Source organism: Nelusetta ayraudi, unplaced genomic scaffold, assembly GCF_046127955.1.
Source record: "Nelusetta ayraudi isolate G7.1 ecotype Tasmania unplaced genomic scaffold, CSIRO-AGI_Nayr_v1 ptg000027l, whole genome shotgun sequence".
Lineage (NCBI taxonomy): Eukaryota > Metazoa > Chordata > Actinopteri > Tetraodontiformes > Monacanthidae > Nelusetta > Nelusetta ayraudi.
In genome coordinates this window covers 4,999,268-5,012,547 of record NW_027466077.1, presented here as the reverse complement: position 1 = coordinate 5,012,547, position 13,280 = coordinate 4,999,268, and the positions used below count along the sequence as shown (strand labels likewise).

The 13,280-nt window shown below is 46.5% G+C and overlaps 1 protein-coding gene across 1 annotated transcript; it reads left to right on the top strand.

Moving 5' to 3' along the window:
- The first annotated feature begins 358 nt into the window (after positions 1-358).
- Positions 359-13,083, top strand: ano6 (anoctamin 6). Its single transcript, XM_076030255.1, has 20 exons — positions 359-523; positions 2,833-2,903; positions 4,519-4,647; positions 6,132-6,197; positions 6,290-6,577; positions 6,665-6,778; positions 7,164-7,279; positions 7,375-7,509; positions 7,615-7,720; positions 8,082-8,142; positions 8,385-8,530; positions 8,711-8,788; positions 8,971-9,196; positions 9,280-9,449; positions 9,548-9,645; positions 9,757-9,887; positions 10,322-10,527; positions 10,617-10,813; positions 11,586-11,691; positions 11,792-13,083. The coding sequence occupies exons 1-20, from the start codon at positions 430-432 to the stop codon at positions 12,029-12,031; spliced, it is 2,778 nt and encodes a 925-aa protein (XP_075886370.1). The 5' UTR covers positions 359-429; the 3' UTR covers positions 12,032-13,083.
- Positions 13,084-13,280: the final 197 nt, after the last annotated feature.

Genomic DNA, 13,280 nt, shown 5'->3' with positions numbered 1-13,280 from the left:
CGCTTGGGTTCTATTCTCCTGCACCACCTCACTGACCCTAAGGTTCGCTTTTGTCGGCGTCAGATAAAACTTCTGACAAATCCGAAGTGGACTCAACGTCGAGTTGTCAAAAGCAGCTGAACATCAACACACTCCTCCTTCCCCCCTTCCTCCTCCTGCTCCTCCTCCTCCTGCTCCTCCTCCTCCTGCTCCTGCTCCTCCCCGGACCCCACCCGTTCTGACTTCTATTCTTTCAAGTCACAGCTTGAAGTTTTTGCGGCTGGAATCAAATGTTGGGAAACGGGGCGAGAATGCGCAGGGGACAGACAAACACGCATAAAAAGCTGAAGTAGCGCGCGACTCGCCTTGTCGCGTTTTTTCTCTCTCTCCCCCCCCGGACTTTCTTTCCTGAGCGATCTGAGTGATGTGACGACCCCCCTGACTCGGAATATGAACGGAAACGATATCGTGGAGATGGACTCCATGACTGAGACGGAGGAGATGGAGGGTGACATTGACGCGGGCATGGTCGGAGAGGAAGTTGGTAAGACACATCAACAGTACCGTTCATTTTGAAGAATGAAACACGCGTTAAAGTATGCAGAAGGTGGATAGGTTTGTTCATGGCGGGGAAGAAGCCGAAGGTCCTGTCGCTTCTCCAGCCAGTGAAACAGAAACGAGCTGCACCGCCAGACGGGGTCGTTCTGTGTCTTTTGTAACGTTGTCTTCGCGTGACGTTGGAAGGAAAGAGTGGCAAAACAAAAACAAAAAAAAAAGTAACAAGTCACAAGTCGCGCCTAGACTGCGTTATTATTATCACACCCCCCCCCCCCGCCCCCCCCAACCCTACTTGCACCATGCAGCTAAGGCGGCAGCAACAGGTCTCGCCTTTTATTGTTTGCATTTCTCACATTCCCCACCTTTCAAGCGGAGATTCAAACTGTGGGTTACAACCATAGACACTGACAGAGAGACGACGGTTTCCGCAGCTGCTCGGCTCACACGCTTGTAACTGAAGCGGATTGTTGCTCAATCCTTGTCTGCAGCGCTGTCAGTCTGCCCACCCCCAACCCCACCCCTTTTTAATTTCACAAAATCGCAGCAGCAGCAACAACAACAACAACAACAACAACAACAAAAGAAATCCCCTGACAGGAAAAGACAAACGATCCAACTTTTGTTGTACATGGCCCTTAAAGAAATCCTGTGGAGTGTATGCTGAGCTGCTCTCTGCGTAATTGAGCCCTCATTCACCGCTGATGAATTATTAATGTTCACACTTCGCCACATTCTCCAAGTGCTCAGAAAAACATTGATGGCATACTGAAGCGATGGTCATACAGGAAGTCTATCTTCATCACATCCCTGTCCTCTTTTGTTGTTGTTGTTGTTGTTGTTGTTGTTGTTGTTGCCAGTTAGTTTTTCAGTGTAAGATGCTCTCCCACACACAGGCATGACGGAGTTACTGCAAATCAATTTAAACCCGGTCTGTATGAGCGTAGAATTCAGAGTGACTCATCTGACCTTAGTTGTCAAGATTGCAAAACATGCAATTATTGGCGTTGGGCTGGAGGCCTGAGGGCTAATTTTACTCCTTGCATTGCTCACAACACCAACCACAGCGTCGCAGAGCTTGATGCAGAGAAGGATTTCCTGTCACATGGTGATGGCTGAGACCAGATTGTGACAACTGGCACCGATTGTAAGAACGACCTGTTTGGGAGTTACTGGTTTCTTTTGCAGATTTTTTGTTTTATTTTTTTTTAGCACTGCTGCTGTCATGGTTGATTTCCATGGTAGGAAGTGAGAACAGGGTGGGTAGAATGTGGCAAGAATGTCAGGCATGCCTTTTGAAAGAATCACACTCAGTGACTCACTCAGGATCTCCGGGGGCTTTGGGGTGTTTTGTTTTTCAGTCTCAGTCCCTCGTGTTAATTAGACAGAAAAACGGAAAATCTGCCGCCTCAAAAGTTTTGGTGGACTCTTCAGCGGCTAAGACGAGTCAGATCTGAAGTTATTTCTAAATTGAAATCCGGCTGCCGAAGGCACAGTCATGAGATACTGGAAGTATCACACACACACACACACACACACACACACTTTGCCACAGAACAAGGCTGTTTGTGGACTGTGGACTAAGTTGTTACTATGGACGGTGTTTTCACAACGTGTGTTTTCAGCGGGGCCGTCTTCCGTGACTGTTTTGTGATTTGTGTTGTCTGTTTTGTGATTTACATGCTTGCAACAGAGCCACTTGGCTGTGATAACATGGTATCCAGTCAAGTATGACGTGTTTTAAAATTTTGCTGAGGGCAGATTTTGATTGAAAATAAATAAATAATGAGAACTGAATTAAGAACAGAAGTTAAAAGTCCATGCTGACTGAATGGGCAAAAATAAACCAAGTGATTCTTTGCACAGGACAGTAAGACCTTAATGGTTTGATGATAATGATCAGCCAAAAAAGCCAAAACAAGGTGACTAATGCAGCATCAGTTAAACTGCAATGAATTACCGATAAACCACATGTCTGGTGTCCACATCCCCCACAACATAGCAACAAACTGGTGTTATGAAAACAGGTTACAGCTGAACTCCACCACTACCTCGTAAATAGAACTTTGGAATTCTATGTAAAACTCAGCCGTCACATTCCAGTTCACTTAATTTGTTTTTAAATGTAAAAGCACAACTTTGCTTCAAACTAGAAATGATTGGATTTCTATTCTCTCCTTATTTGCAGTTTAAGAAAACAGTGTGTCTTCAGATGTATCTCTGGTATTATTATACAGTACATTAGCCATTATCATTCTGTGCAGTGCATTCTTTTAATGTCTGGTCTGTTTCTGACAGTTTACCCTGAGGAGTTTTTACCTACATATCAAAACATCAACGAGGGAGCGGCGTTATCCAAACCCCAGCTGGTGAGTTTAGACAGAGTTTTTTTTTTTTCTAATCTCATCACCATTCGGCACTATGTGTCGTCATTCTTGAAAGCCTGAGGGCAAAATAAGCTGGAATGCTTTTGATGCATCCTGTTACACAAGATAAGGTCTGCTGCTCCACTGGATTCTGCAATGAAAAGACAATACAATGGGTTTACTGTGGTACCTTTAAAGTCTTAACATTTGAATTGGTCTGCATATGAGGTAACTTGTCACCAAAATGTGGGTACTTCCTTCAAACATGAACACATTATTTTATTTCATTGTTGATTTGTTGTCTGCAAATCAAACTTAAGAAAGTTTCTACAGATGGTTTTGGTCTATTTCAGTTGAAAAAAAAAATCCCAGAAATGAATAAAAAATATAAAAGAATACGTAAACAAAATGATTGGAACATTTTTTTTTAATTAGGAGATTATGGAATTAATATACTGATAATTGTATTATTGTGTCAAAAAAAAAACCACACATGGCAGTAGAGATGTAGAAGCAAATAGAAAAAAGAAACAAATCCAGCGTAAAGACGTGAATTAAAGATTTTCATAGTAAGTCCACTGCTGTTCCTAATATGTCCACTAGATGGCATCATTGTACCACTTTAGAAGGTAAAAATTAATTTACGTTTGTTTTCGCACATTCAAAAGGGAGGACAAATTAACCCCGAGTTTCCATTGTGTGTTGAGTCAGCTCGGGTGCTCGGGCCTGCAACACGTATGTGGAAACGTGTGTAAATTTAAAATAATTTCTAGAACTTATAATTACAGAAACTGACAGGCTTGCAAAAAAAAATCATAAAAAAGGCTTTACACAGCATGGGCATACACATTAAAAACTTTATCTTGTTGTTTTAACCATGAAATTCCAGATACATGATTGTATTGACAATTGTATAATTGTGTAGAAAATAAAAACACGCAGGACAGTACAGTTGCAGGTGCAAAAAGAAAAAAATACAGGGAAAAAACATGAATTTCAAACGTTCACGAAAAGTCGTTGCTGTTCATAAGTTGTCCACTAGATGGCATCAGTTGCCTCTGCTGATGAATTGATATGATTTTGTACACTACACTGTACACTATACCGTGAAATATATATCACATATGTATATCAATGCATTGCCACAACTTCTCTCTGTCTGTGTTGCATTATTGTTAGTGGCAGTGGTCGTATTTCACACACTCATTATTTTTCCACATTCCCAGGATAAATTAACCCTGACTTTCCATTGTGCGCTGAGTCAGCTCAGGTGCTTGGGATTAATGGGATTAATGGGATTAATCCACATATCAAGATCTTGACTAGTAATTTTAACCACGACCATTTTCAGCAGTAATGTACTTGCAAATGATCGATTGCTTCATAATATTGTTGAAATGGCCCATGTATAGACCGATTTAGGGTCAGAGGGAGGTGAAGGGCGCTTGCCACGGTGTTTGTTGACTCCTCCCACTCCTCCCGCATGACCAACGCCACATCCCAAACAGGCCACTGGTTGTCGGCCGTCCGCGGTGCCATCGTGCACAGTGTCATGGAGGACGAGGTGTACGAGTACCGAGCCGCCGAGTTGTCTAGCGGCCCGTGTTTCTCTTCGCAGGCCGACTTCAACGACAAGCCGGACTCGCTGTTCTTCAACGATGGCGTGAGGAAGATCGACTTCATCCTTGTGTACGAGGACGAAGACAAGAAGGACTTTGAGAAGAGGCACACCTTCCAGCGGCGCAAGGTAGCCGTTTGATGATCTACCCACGATAACAAGGCTCAGTGGATATTTTTTAATGTTTTTTACCATGTAGAGAAAATTCCCTGTGTTGCTAATATGAGTGGCGACTGGGCCGTTCATTAGGACGTTGTTGCCGTGTTTTCCAGTGCAACGTCTTCCTAAAGACAACTGATGGAAAACAAAAGTGCTGTTTGTTCGACCTGTATGTTAGTTTACACACAGGAGCAAGCAGGATGTTTGTGAAGGGAGTTTTCATGAGTTGCCTTTGATCACAGGAGGGGGAAAAAAATGCCCCAAATTTCTTTTCTTTTTTTCCCTTATCAGAAACATTTTAAACCCCAACGTACATCTGGATCCAAAAGCAGTCGGTACCAGGCTGGTTGAGCTGCAGGGTTTTTTTCTTCTTCTTTCTTTCCTTCTTTCTTTCTTTCTTTTTTTCACAACAGCGTTACTTATGGCACAATGCTGTGAGGGGAATCAAATCATCAAAATCCACCTGTCTGATACAGAGGCATGTTGCCATCATAACAAGGTCGTTGTGTAACAGCCCTTGCCGGCCCCTATCTTGCCCGAGGTTCTACACAACCTGAACGTCAGAGGTGAGAAAATGTCAACAGGGAGCCAGTTCTGAGGGGACGGGAGAGACGCACTGCGGTGCACCGCTTGGCTTGTTTTGTCAGCTGCAGGAAAAACGAACAACGCGCAGGCCCAGCAGAGATGCCACGAGGATGAGTTTGCAGAGGAGGGAAGAGCTGGAGCAGCCTCTGCCAGGCACTCCCTGCTTTTTTTCCACACGCCGCAGAACAGGGATTACACAGAAGTTGCAAAACCTCAGACTCGCGCTGCAGAAAGGGCGTGGTCTTTTTTTTTCTTTCCTTGGAAGTGTTCGCTCCTGTTCTAAACCGACGCTTGAATATTTGATCATGCTTCGTCAAGAACCTCGTGCACTCGGAGAAGACCGGCAGAGTCGGCGCAGGCAAGGTTGTAATAATGAGGTTGGGCGCAAAAACACGTGGCATCACATCCCGGGCCCGCAGCTACCGAGCTGATCATCATGGGGGAAACTAAACAGCCGCTGTGTTGATGATTCTAACTGAGGCTCTATTTATGATGGGGGAGGAGAACAAAAGAAATCCCTGGATTTATCAGTTTGCGCACATTTGATGTTGCGTCATCGATTGCAAAAGTTGTTGGGACTTGCACGCAGTGCTGTCACTCTGTCTGGCTTTGCGCAATCTGCTGTATTTCGACTGTTTGACTTCAGAGAGATTTAATAAACACTCCGGTAGGAGGTTCGAGGCACGCAAAAAAAACAAAACAACTTTGACAGATTTAATACAGGTAGCACGTATTAAATCAAAAGTCAAATGAGGATGAAGTTCCCGGCAGCACTGCAGGCTTCGTGCAGTTTGTGGGCCGGAAATGGAATTGCCGAGCAGAGAGACAGGAAACTCACTAACCCAGTTATCCGTCCGCTTCTTCTGCAGAGACGGAGGGAGTATTTTGAAGCCAGCCTGATGAAGATGGGAATGGAGCTGGAGGCGACTCAGTCGGTGTGCACTGCAGTCTGATCCCTCTGAAACAGGAAAAACAAAATCAAACGGAATAAAATAAAAGGTTCCACTCGTCACACGTCTTCCCGCAGGTCATCGACGACAAGCTGACGTTTGTCAAGGTCCACATGCCGTGGGACGTGCTGTGCACCTACGCCGAGGTGCTGCACATCAAGCTGCCCATCCAGCCCAACGACCTGTCGTCGCAGCCGTCGGCGTGGCGCCTGCTCTCCTGCATCACCAAGCACTTCTACCCCAACCGGGAGCTGATCCGGGACGAGGACGATTACTTCACCGCGCCCTTCGAGAAGGACCGCCTGGACTACTTCTACATCAGGGGCAAGGACAACTTCTTCACGCCGTCCATGAGGAGCCGGATGGTGAGCTGCTTTTTGGTTTTTGTCTTTGTCTTCTTTTTTTTTTTAATTGAAAAGGTCGCAAGGTGACGTTTGGCTCCGCCCCCGCAGGCGTACTACATCCTGAGCCGCGCCCCTTACGAGGTGCGAGGGAACAGAAAGAAGTTCGGCATCACAAAGTTGCTGGACAGCGGCGTGTACAAAGGCGCCTACCCGCTGCACGACGTGAGTCCTCTCTTCTTGTGTCATTTACTCTTTTGATTTTTTTAAATTTTTGTACATAACAAACAGACAATGAACACGAAGACCTTTAGACAAATGCAAAAATATCACAGGGGAAGTAAAAATTCACAGAAAGAGTTTGGTGACAAGAAAGTAAAAGCAAAAGGGGGGTAATGGTTGGATTTCTTTGTTGATCGGGGGAACGGGAGCTGTCGCTGTCGCGCTACGCTAACGTGTCGCCAAAGTTACGTGGCGGGGGGGGAGGGAATTATGACTGCCTCTGCGCGGGCCGGACAGAGACACGCAGCGGGCCGGATGTGGCCCGCGGGCCGTAGTTTGGGGACCCCTGATCTGGAGGGTTACCGCCCAACGTCTGTTCCGTTTTCAGTGCAGGTTCAACGTCATGTCGAAAGAAGAGGGCTGTCCCAACGAGAGGTACCTGCTCTACAAGGAGTGGGCTCACCCCAAGAGCTTCTACAAGATGCAGCCGCTGGATTTGATCAGGTGAGGGCGCCGGTCCTCCCCTCTGTCCTCTGTCCTCTGTCCTCTGTCCTACTTGGAAGCGTAGACGCTTACCGGGACATCGTCGCCTCTGACAGGAAGTACTACGGGGAGAAGATCGGCATCTACTTCGCCTGGCTGGGCTTCTACACCGTCATGCTGGCGCTGGCAGCCGCCGTGGGCCTGGGCTGCTTCATTTACGGCTACAAGACTCAGGAAACCAGCACGTGGAGGTTCGACTCGGCGGCTCGGCGTCCGCGAAAGCAGGAATTGAAGAAAAAAAAAAAAAAAAAAAAAAAACACCTCCTGACGCCGTTTTCCTTCCCGCCGTCTCGCAGCAAAGAGGTGTGCGACCCCGGCATCGGAGGCAAAATCGTGATGTGTCCGCAGTGCGACAGGGAATGCAATTACTGGTTGCTGAGCAGCACCTGCGAGGCCTCCAAAGTGAGTCCCTCCAACGTGTTTCCTCAAATGTCTCCGCCCACAACGGTTCTGCACGCAAATGAAAGCGCCGGGTCGGACAGCGCAGAGCTCTAAAAGCTTAAATAACTCAGGGAATGCAATAACGCACTCCTCTCTGTTCACTCTAAACTCACTCTCTGTCCATGGAGGTTTTATTGTTGCATCCCGGTGTGCTTTTTCTGTTTACACCTGTTTGCACCTCAACTGGAGAACCGAACCGCGCTCTCCACTCCACACTAGCTGTGCTACTGAGTTACTGTTTGGCAGCAGAGGAGAATACAGTTTGGTGCCATAAATAGCAATGTGAACTCTGCTTACTTAACGTTTTCCTGTATCTTTGTAGAAACTTTGTATATTTGACAACTTTGGAACCCTGGTGTTTGCAGTTTTCATGTCAGTCTGGGGTAGGTTTCATACATTACTTTATTTTATAATGTAAATTGTTGATTTTTAAACAGGTGCATGCTACAGTTTTTTTTAAAAATCTTTTTATCTTTTCATCTCACTTAAATAAATAATCCTCATTTCAAATAATGAATAATGGAAGTTAATTCCATTCCGTCTTGGGAATGTTTTTGGCAGCCTCGGGTGAATACGATGGAAAGTAACGCTGTTTTTCCATCTCCTACTCACTTCCTGGCCGCAGTCACGTTGTTCCTGGAGTTCTGGAAGCGTTACCAGGCGCAGCTGGAGTACGAGTGGGACACGGTGGAGTTCCTGGAGCAGGAAGAGCCGCCTCGGCCCGAGTATGAAGCCAAGTGCATCTATGAGAGGAAAAATCCCGTCACAGGGGTAAATTGTGCTCCGCCCTTCCCCTCCCCTCCCCATGATGAGAGGAATCGTTTAAAGTTCAGCTCTCTGGTTACCTCACAAAAGAAAGAGCAACAAAAAAAAAAAAAATCGGACGGCTTCTTTTTATGCAGGAGGTTCTTTGCTCTAAGTTTGCTGCTTTCGCTTTTGTTTGTGATTCAGATTAAAGAAAAAGTGCCTTACACAAAGTGTGGACGATGCATTCGGGTGTCGCTGGGAATTGGGACGGTCTTATTCTGGGTAATGTGATGATTTTTCTCTTATGTTTGACCTTCACTATTAGTATCAGACACATTGAAATGCCATACTTTTGATTCAGCTCATCTACAGTCCCTTTAAAATGCAACATCACATCTGAACTTTACCACCGTTTCGTGGAAGATTCTCCCGTCTCTTTTTTTCACTCGCTTCTCGTCCTTCAGATTCTGCTCATTGTGGCGTCCGTCGTTGCCATCACCGTCTACCGCCTGGCCGCCTTCTTCGCCTTCTCCGCCAAGCTCCGAGCCCAGGACCTGCAGCTGGAGACGCTGAAGGACTATGTGACGCCGCAGATGGCCACCTCGGTCACGGCCTCCATCATCAGCTTCGTCGTCATCATGATCCTCAACATCCTCTACGAGCGCGTGGCCATCTGGATCACCGACTTCGGTGAGTTTTCATCTGGCGAGCCTCCGAGCGTCGCTCGCTTCCCCGGTCCGTTGACCGCCGTCTCCCATCTGGCGCCGCCGCAGAGCTGCCGAGGACCAAGACGGACTACGAGAACAGCCTCACCCTGAAGATGTTCCTCTTCCAGTTCGTCAACTACTACTCCTCCTGCTTCTACATCGCCTTCTTCAAAGGGAAGGCCGTCGGCTTCCCCGGGGACCCCGTCTACCTCCTGGGAAAGTACCGCAACGAAGAGGTTCGGCTCGTCCTTCCCTCCTTCCCGCCTCGCCCGTCTGTCGGACCTCCTCGACTTGTTGCTCCTGACCCTCACTTGTGTCCCCCGTCGCCCCGCAGTGCGATCCTGGTGGCTGCCTGATCGAGCTGACCACTCAGCTCTCCATCATCATGGGTGGGAAGGCCATATGGAACAACATCCAAGAGGTCTTGCTCCCGTAAGAAGTCAGAATCTTATAGGGTTTTTTCTAACGAGAGCTCACATTCCCTTCCCCTGGATGCACCACAGCCCACCTTGACTCTATCATCCTCCTCCTCCTCCTTCACAGGTGGGTGAAGAACCTGATTCTCCGCCACTGCACCAGTGCAACCACAGAGACGGTGATTCCTCGGTGGGAGCAGGACTACCGGCTCCAGTCCGTGTCAAAACTGGGATTGTTCTATGAATACCTTGAGATGGGTAAGCGGTGGTTCTCACTGGGAGACAAGCTTTCAGAAAACATTGACCTAATAAATCTGTCCACAGGAGGGCGCCAAATGATGGTCTGTCTTGCTAGATGACATTCTTGACGTTTTAAAAGGTTTCTTAAGAACCATTGAGGAGTCAAGTTAGATTTTAAAATGAGCAACAAATGCACCCTTACTGATTTCCGTCTTTAATAAAAAATAATAATAATGAAAACATTAAGTCTGAACAAAAAGATTGAAAAAGTTCTTACTTTGAGTGGAACGTGGCCAGCGCACAGCTTTGCTTAGCTTCCAAAACCTGCAAGAAAAAAAATAACCCAAATTAACCGTGAAGTTCACCAGCAAAGGAACGTGAGCAAATTGTCTAACAGAGGTTCTTAAGGGCTGAGCTATCATCTCTTTCTCACAAGTGCATCTTGTCTTCAGTCATCCAGTTTGGCTTCGTCACCCTGTTCGTGGCCTCCTTCCCTCTGGCTCCAGTCTTGGCTCTGGTCAACAACCTGTTTGAGATCCGGGTCGACGCGTGGAAGATCACCACCCAGTTCCGCCGCGCCGTGCCGGAGAAGGCCCAGGACATTGGGGCGTGGCAGCCCATCCTGCAGGGCGTGGCCATCCTGGCCGTGGCCACAAACGTGAGGCCGGCGTTTACGTTCAAGCGGCGACGCTGCCAAACCGCCGTTGACTTGAATCTCCGACGCGACCTGACTGCGTCTCTCAACAGGCCATGATCATCGCGTTCACGTCGGACATGATCCCGCGGCTGGTGTACTACTGGTCCTTCTCCGTGGCCCCGTACGGGGACCACCCCGCCCACACCATGCAGGGCTACATCAACAGCACGCTGTCTGTGTTCAACACCAGCGACTTCTCCAACTACAGCCGGCCGCTCGGGATCTTCACTAACATCACCACCTGCAGGTGAGAGGAACCGCTCTACCCATACAACTGTTTTAATAAAAAATAATATAGGAATGATATTTCAGTTTTATTCCTGGAGGAAGAAATGTTATTTTAGTTAAACACAATACAACACGTGCTAATGTTGATTTTCGTCCGCAAAATCTGGACTGAGCGGGAATGTTGCAGACAGAATTTTGACTGGACAGCGCTGCAGTCTAGTGAGTTCCACAGTGCTCGTAACCAGCACTTGTAAGTTTATGCATCTAACAAATCTAGCCACAGGAGGGCGCCAGGTGATCGCACGTCTGCGAGATGGCGTTCTTAACGTTTTTTATTTATTTATTTATTTATTTATTTATTTATTTTATTTTTTTAAAGAAAGGTTTCACATGAACCAGTGTGAACCAGTATGGGGACAAGCCCATCAACACTATGGAGGGCTACATCAAAGGCACGCTGTCCCTGTTCAAACAGCATGAGGAACTGCTCCGTCCGTGTGATTGTTGAAATAAATGAAGAAAGATAGATAGATAGATAGAAAGATAGATAGATAGACAGATAGATAGATAGATAGATAGATAGATAGATAGATGAAACACAACTAGGCTGATCCTAATTTCCTCCCCCCCAAGGGAGCTGGTTCACAAAAGTACTGTATGTCGTCCTTTAGACTCTCACAGATTTTATCATCAACATAATGACACGTTGATTGCCATCCGCAAAAACAGGAATGATTGACAACGTTGCATCTTTTCGATCCAAAACAATGCCACTGAAACCTTCCTTCCAGGTATCGTGATTTCCGCTTCCCCCCCGGACACTCCAAACAGTACGCACACAACATGTACTACTGGCACGTCATTGCTGCCAAGATGGCTTTCATCATTGTCGTGGAGGTGGGTCTCTGAGTTCCTCCCTCCATCCATCCATCCATCCATCCATCCATCCATTCGTTCCGTCAGTCACTCTCTCACTCCTCTCTCTCTTGCGACGCAGCACATCGTTTACTTTGCCAAGTTCATCCTGTCCTACGTGATCCCGGACGTGCCGTACGCCGTCAAAGAGCAGATCAAGCGAGAGAAGTACCTGACCCAGGTGATCCTGCACGAGACCAACCTCAAGCTCGTGACCAAGCGCTTGAAACCAGCCGACGACCACAACGACCACGACGACCACGCCGAGGTGAAGAAGGACAACATGGCGATGGATGAGCTGGAGCTGGAGCTGGACTTTTGATGGTGTTTTTTATTTTTTGAGGCCCACGGGTTTTCCTGCCTCCCTCGCCTTGAAACAACATCGGAAAACAAGTTTGGAAACATCCAGGATGATTCCTTGGAAAAGGAAAGAATACACCACTCTTTTCTTTTTATTTTTTTTTTTACTCAAAGCCCTTGACCACTGTCGACGCATGCTGAACTCGCCTTGTGTGTCTGGCTAATGTTTGGCCAGTGAATAGAACAGGAACAGCAGAACACGGGACCTTTTTAATGTTGTAGTTCACCTGTGGATATCAGTGCTGCACACTCTGTTTCCAAAAATGGAAAAGTCTCAATAGATTATTTTACAGAATTTTAAAATCTCATTAGGCCAAAGTCTGTGTAGCAAGTGCGTCACTACAACAAGTCAAAAGGCTGGCTGTCCCAGCACCACTGCTGCTGCTGCATTAGCACACTAGTTCCTGCGAAACCTGCTGGGAGGACCAAAAAAGTGCCATTCTCTTTTTCTTTCCCTAATGTATACTATGCGTATTAATTATCAGTATTACACCAATACTGCAAATGCCATGTTGTGATTTTCCCTCCGACGTCTATCGCAGGTTGACACGCCGAGAGTTCCACGCGGATGTGAACCGACCTTTCTATGCTGACTGACTTAACTGTGCCTCAATGCTTTTTTTTTCCCCATAAGCTTTAAATGTTTTTACTAGCATCCTGTGAACAGCGTATATCCCAACCCTGCTAACCTGCTATCACGGGTGAACTTGAACTGATCACTTAGCAACTTGCTGCACTATTCTCACATTGACAGCTGTCGTCCACTACGTGTTGCATCCTGTGATGTGCGGATAGTAAACAGTACAAGTGTCTCTCATGTCGTGGTTCGTTTGTAACTTTTTAATACCTCTGTGGAATTTTTCCCTTGCCAAGTTTATTTTTTTTTATATATATATATTTTTTTTAAACACAAAGCCATGATACTGACTTATGCGCTAGGCCAGCCAATGGTCGCTCTTTGTACGTCCTTTTTTTTCTTCTTTTTTTAACGAATCTTAAAAATAATAAAAATGACCTTGTCAGCGTGTGTTGTGTTGTGTTGTGTTGTGTTGTGTGTTCGCATCTGGAATGAATGACGTTGACCTGTTTTCCTGAACTTCCACAACACAACGTCATTTTCACGAGTCGAGACGCAGAAATTAATTTGGACTTGACAAAACTGTATTGCGGGGTCACTTCACAGATGTCAGTGAGTGATGTCATGTCGCCCA

Excerpts from the sequence above, each read along its gene's own strand:
- ano6 (XM_076030255.1), top strand. The coding sequence starts at position 430 with ATGAACGGAAACGATATCGTGGAGATGGACTCCATGACTGAGACGGAG. Across the intron at positions 7,280-7,374 it reads CAGCCGCTGGATTTGATCAG|GAAGTACTACGGGGAGAAGA; the intron begins GTGAGGGCGCCG and ends CGCCTCTGACAG. Across the intron at positions 11,692-11,791 it reads CTTTCATCATTGTCGTGGAG|CACATCGTTTACTTTGCCAA; the intron begins GTGGGTCTCTGA and ends CTTGCGACGCAG.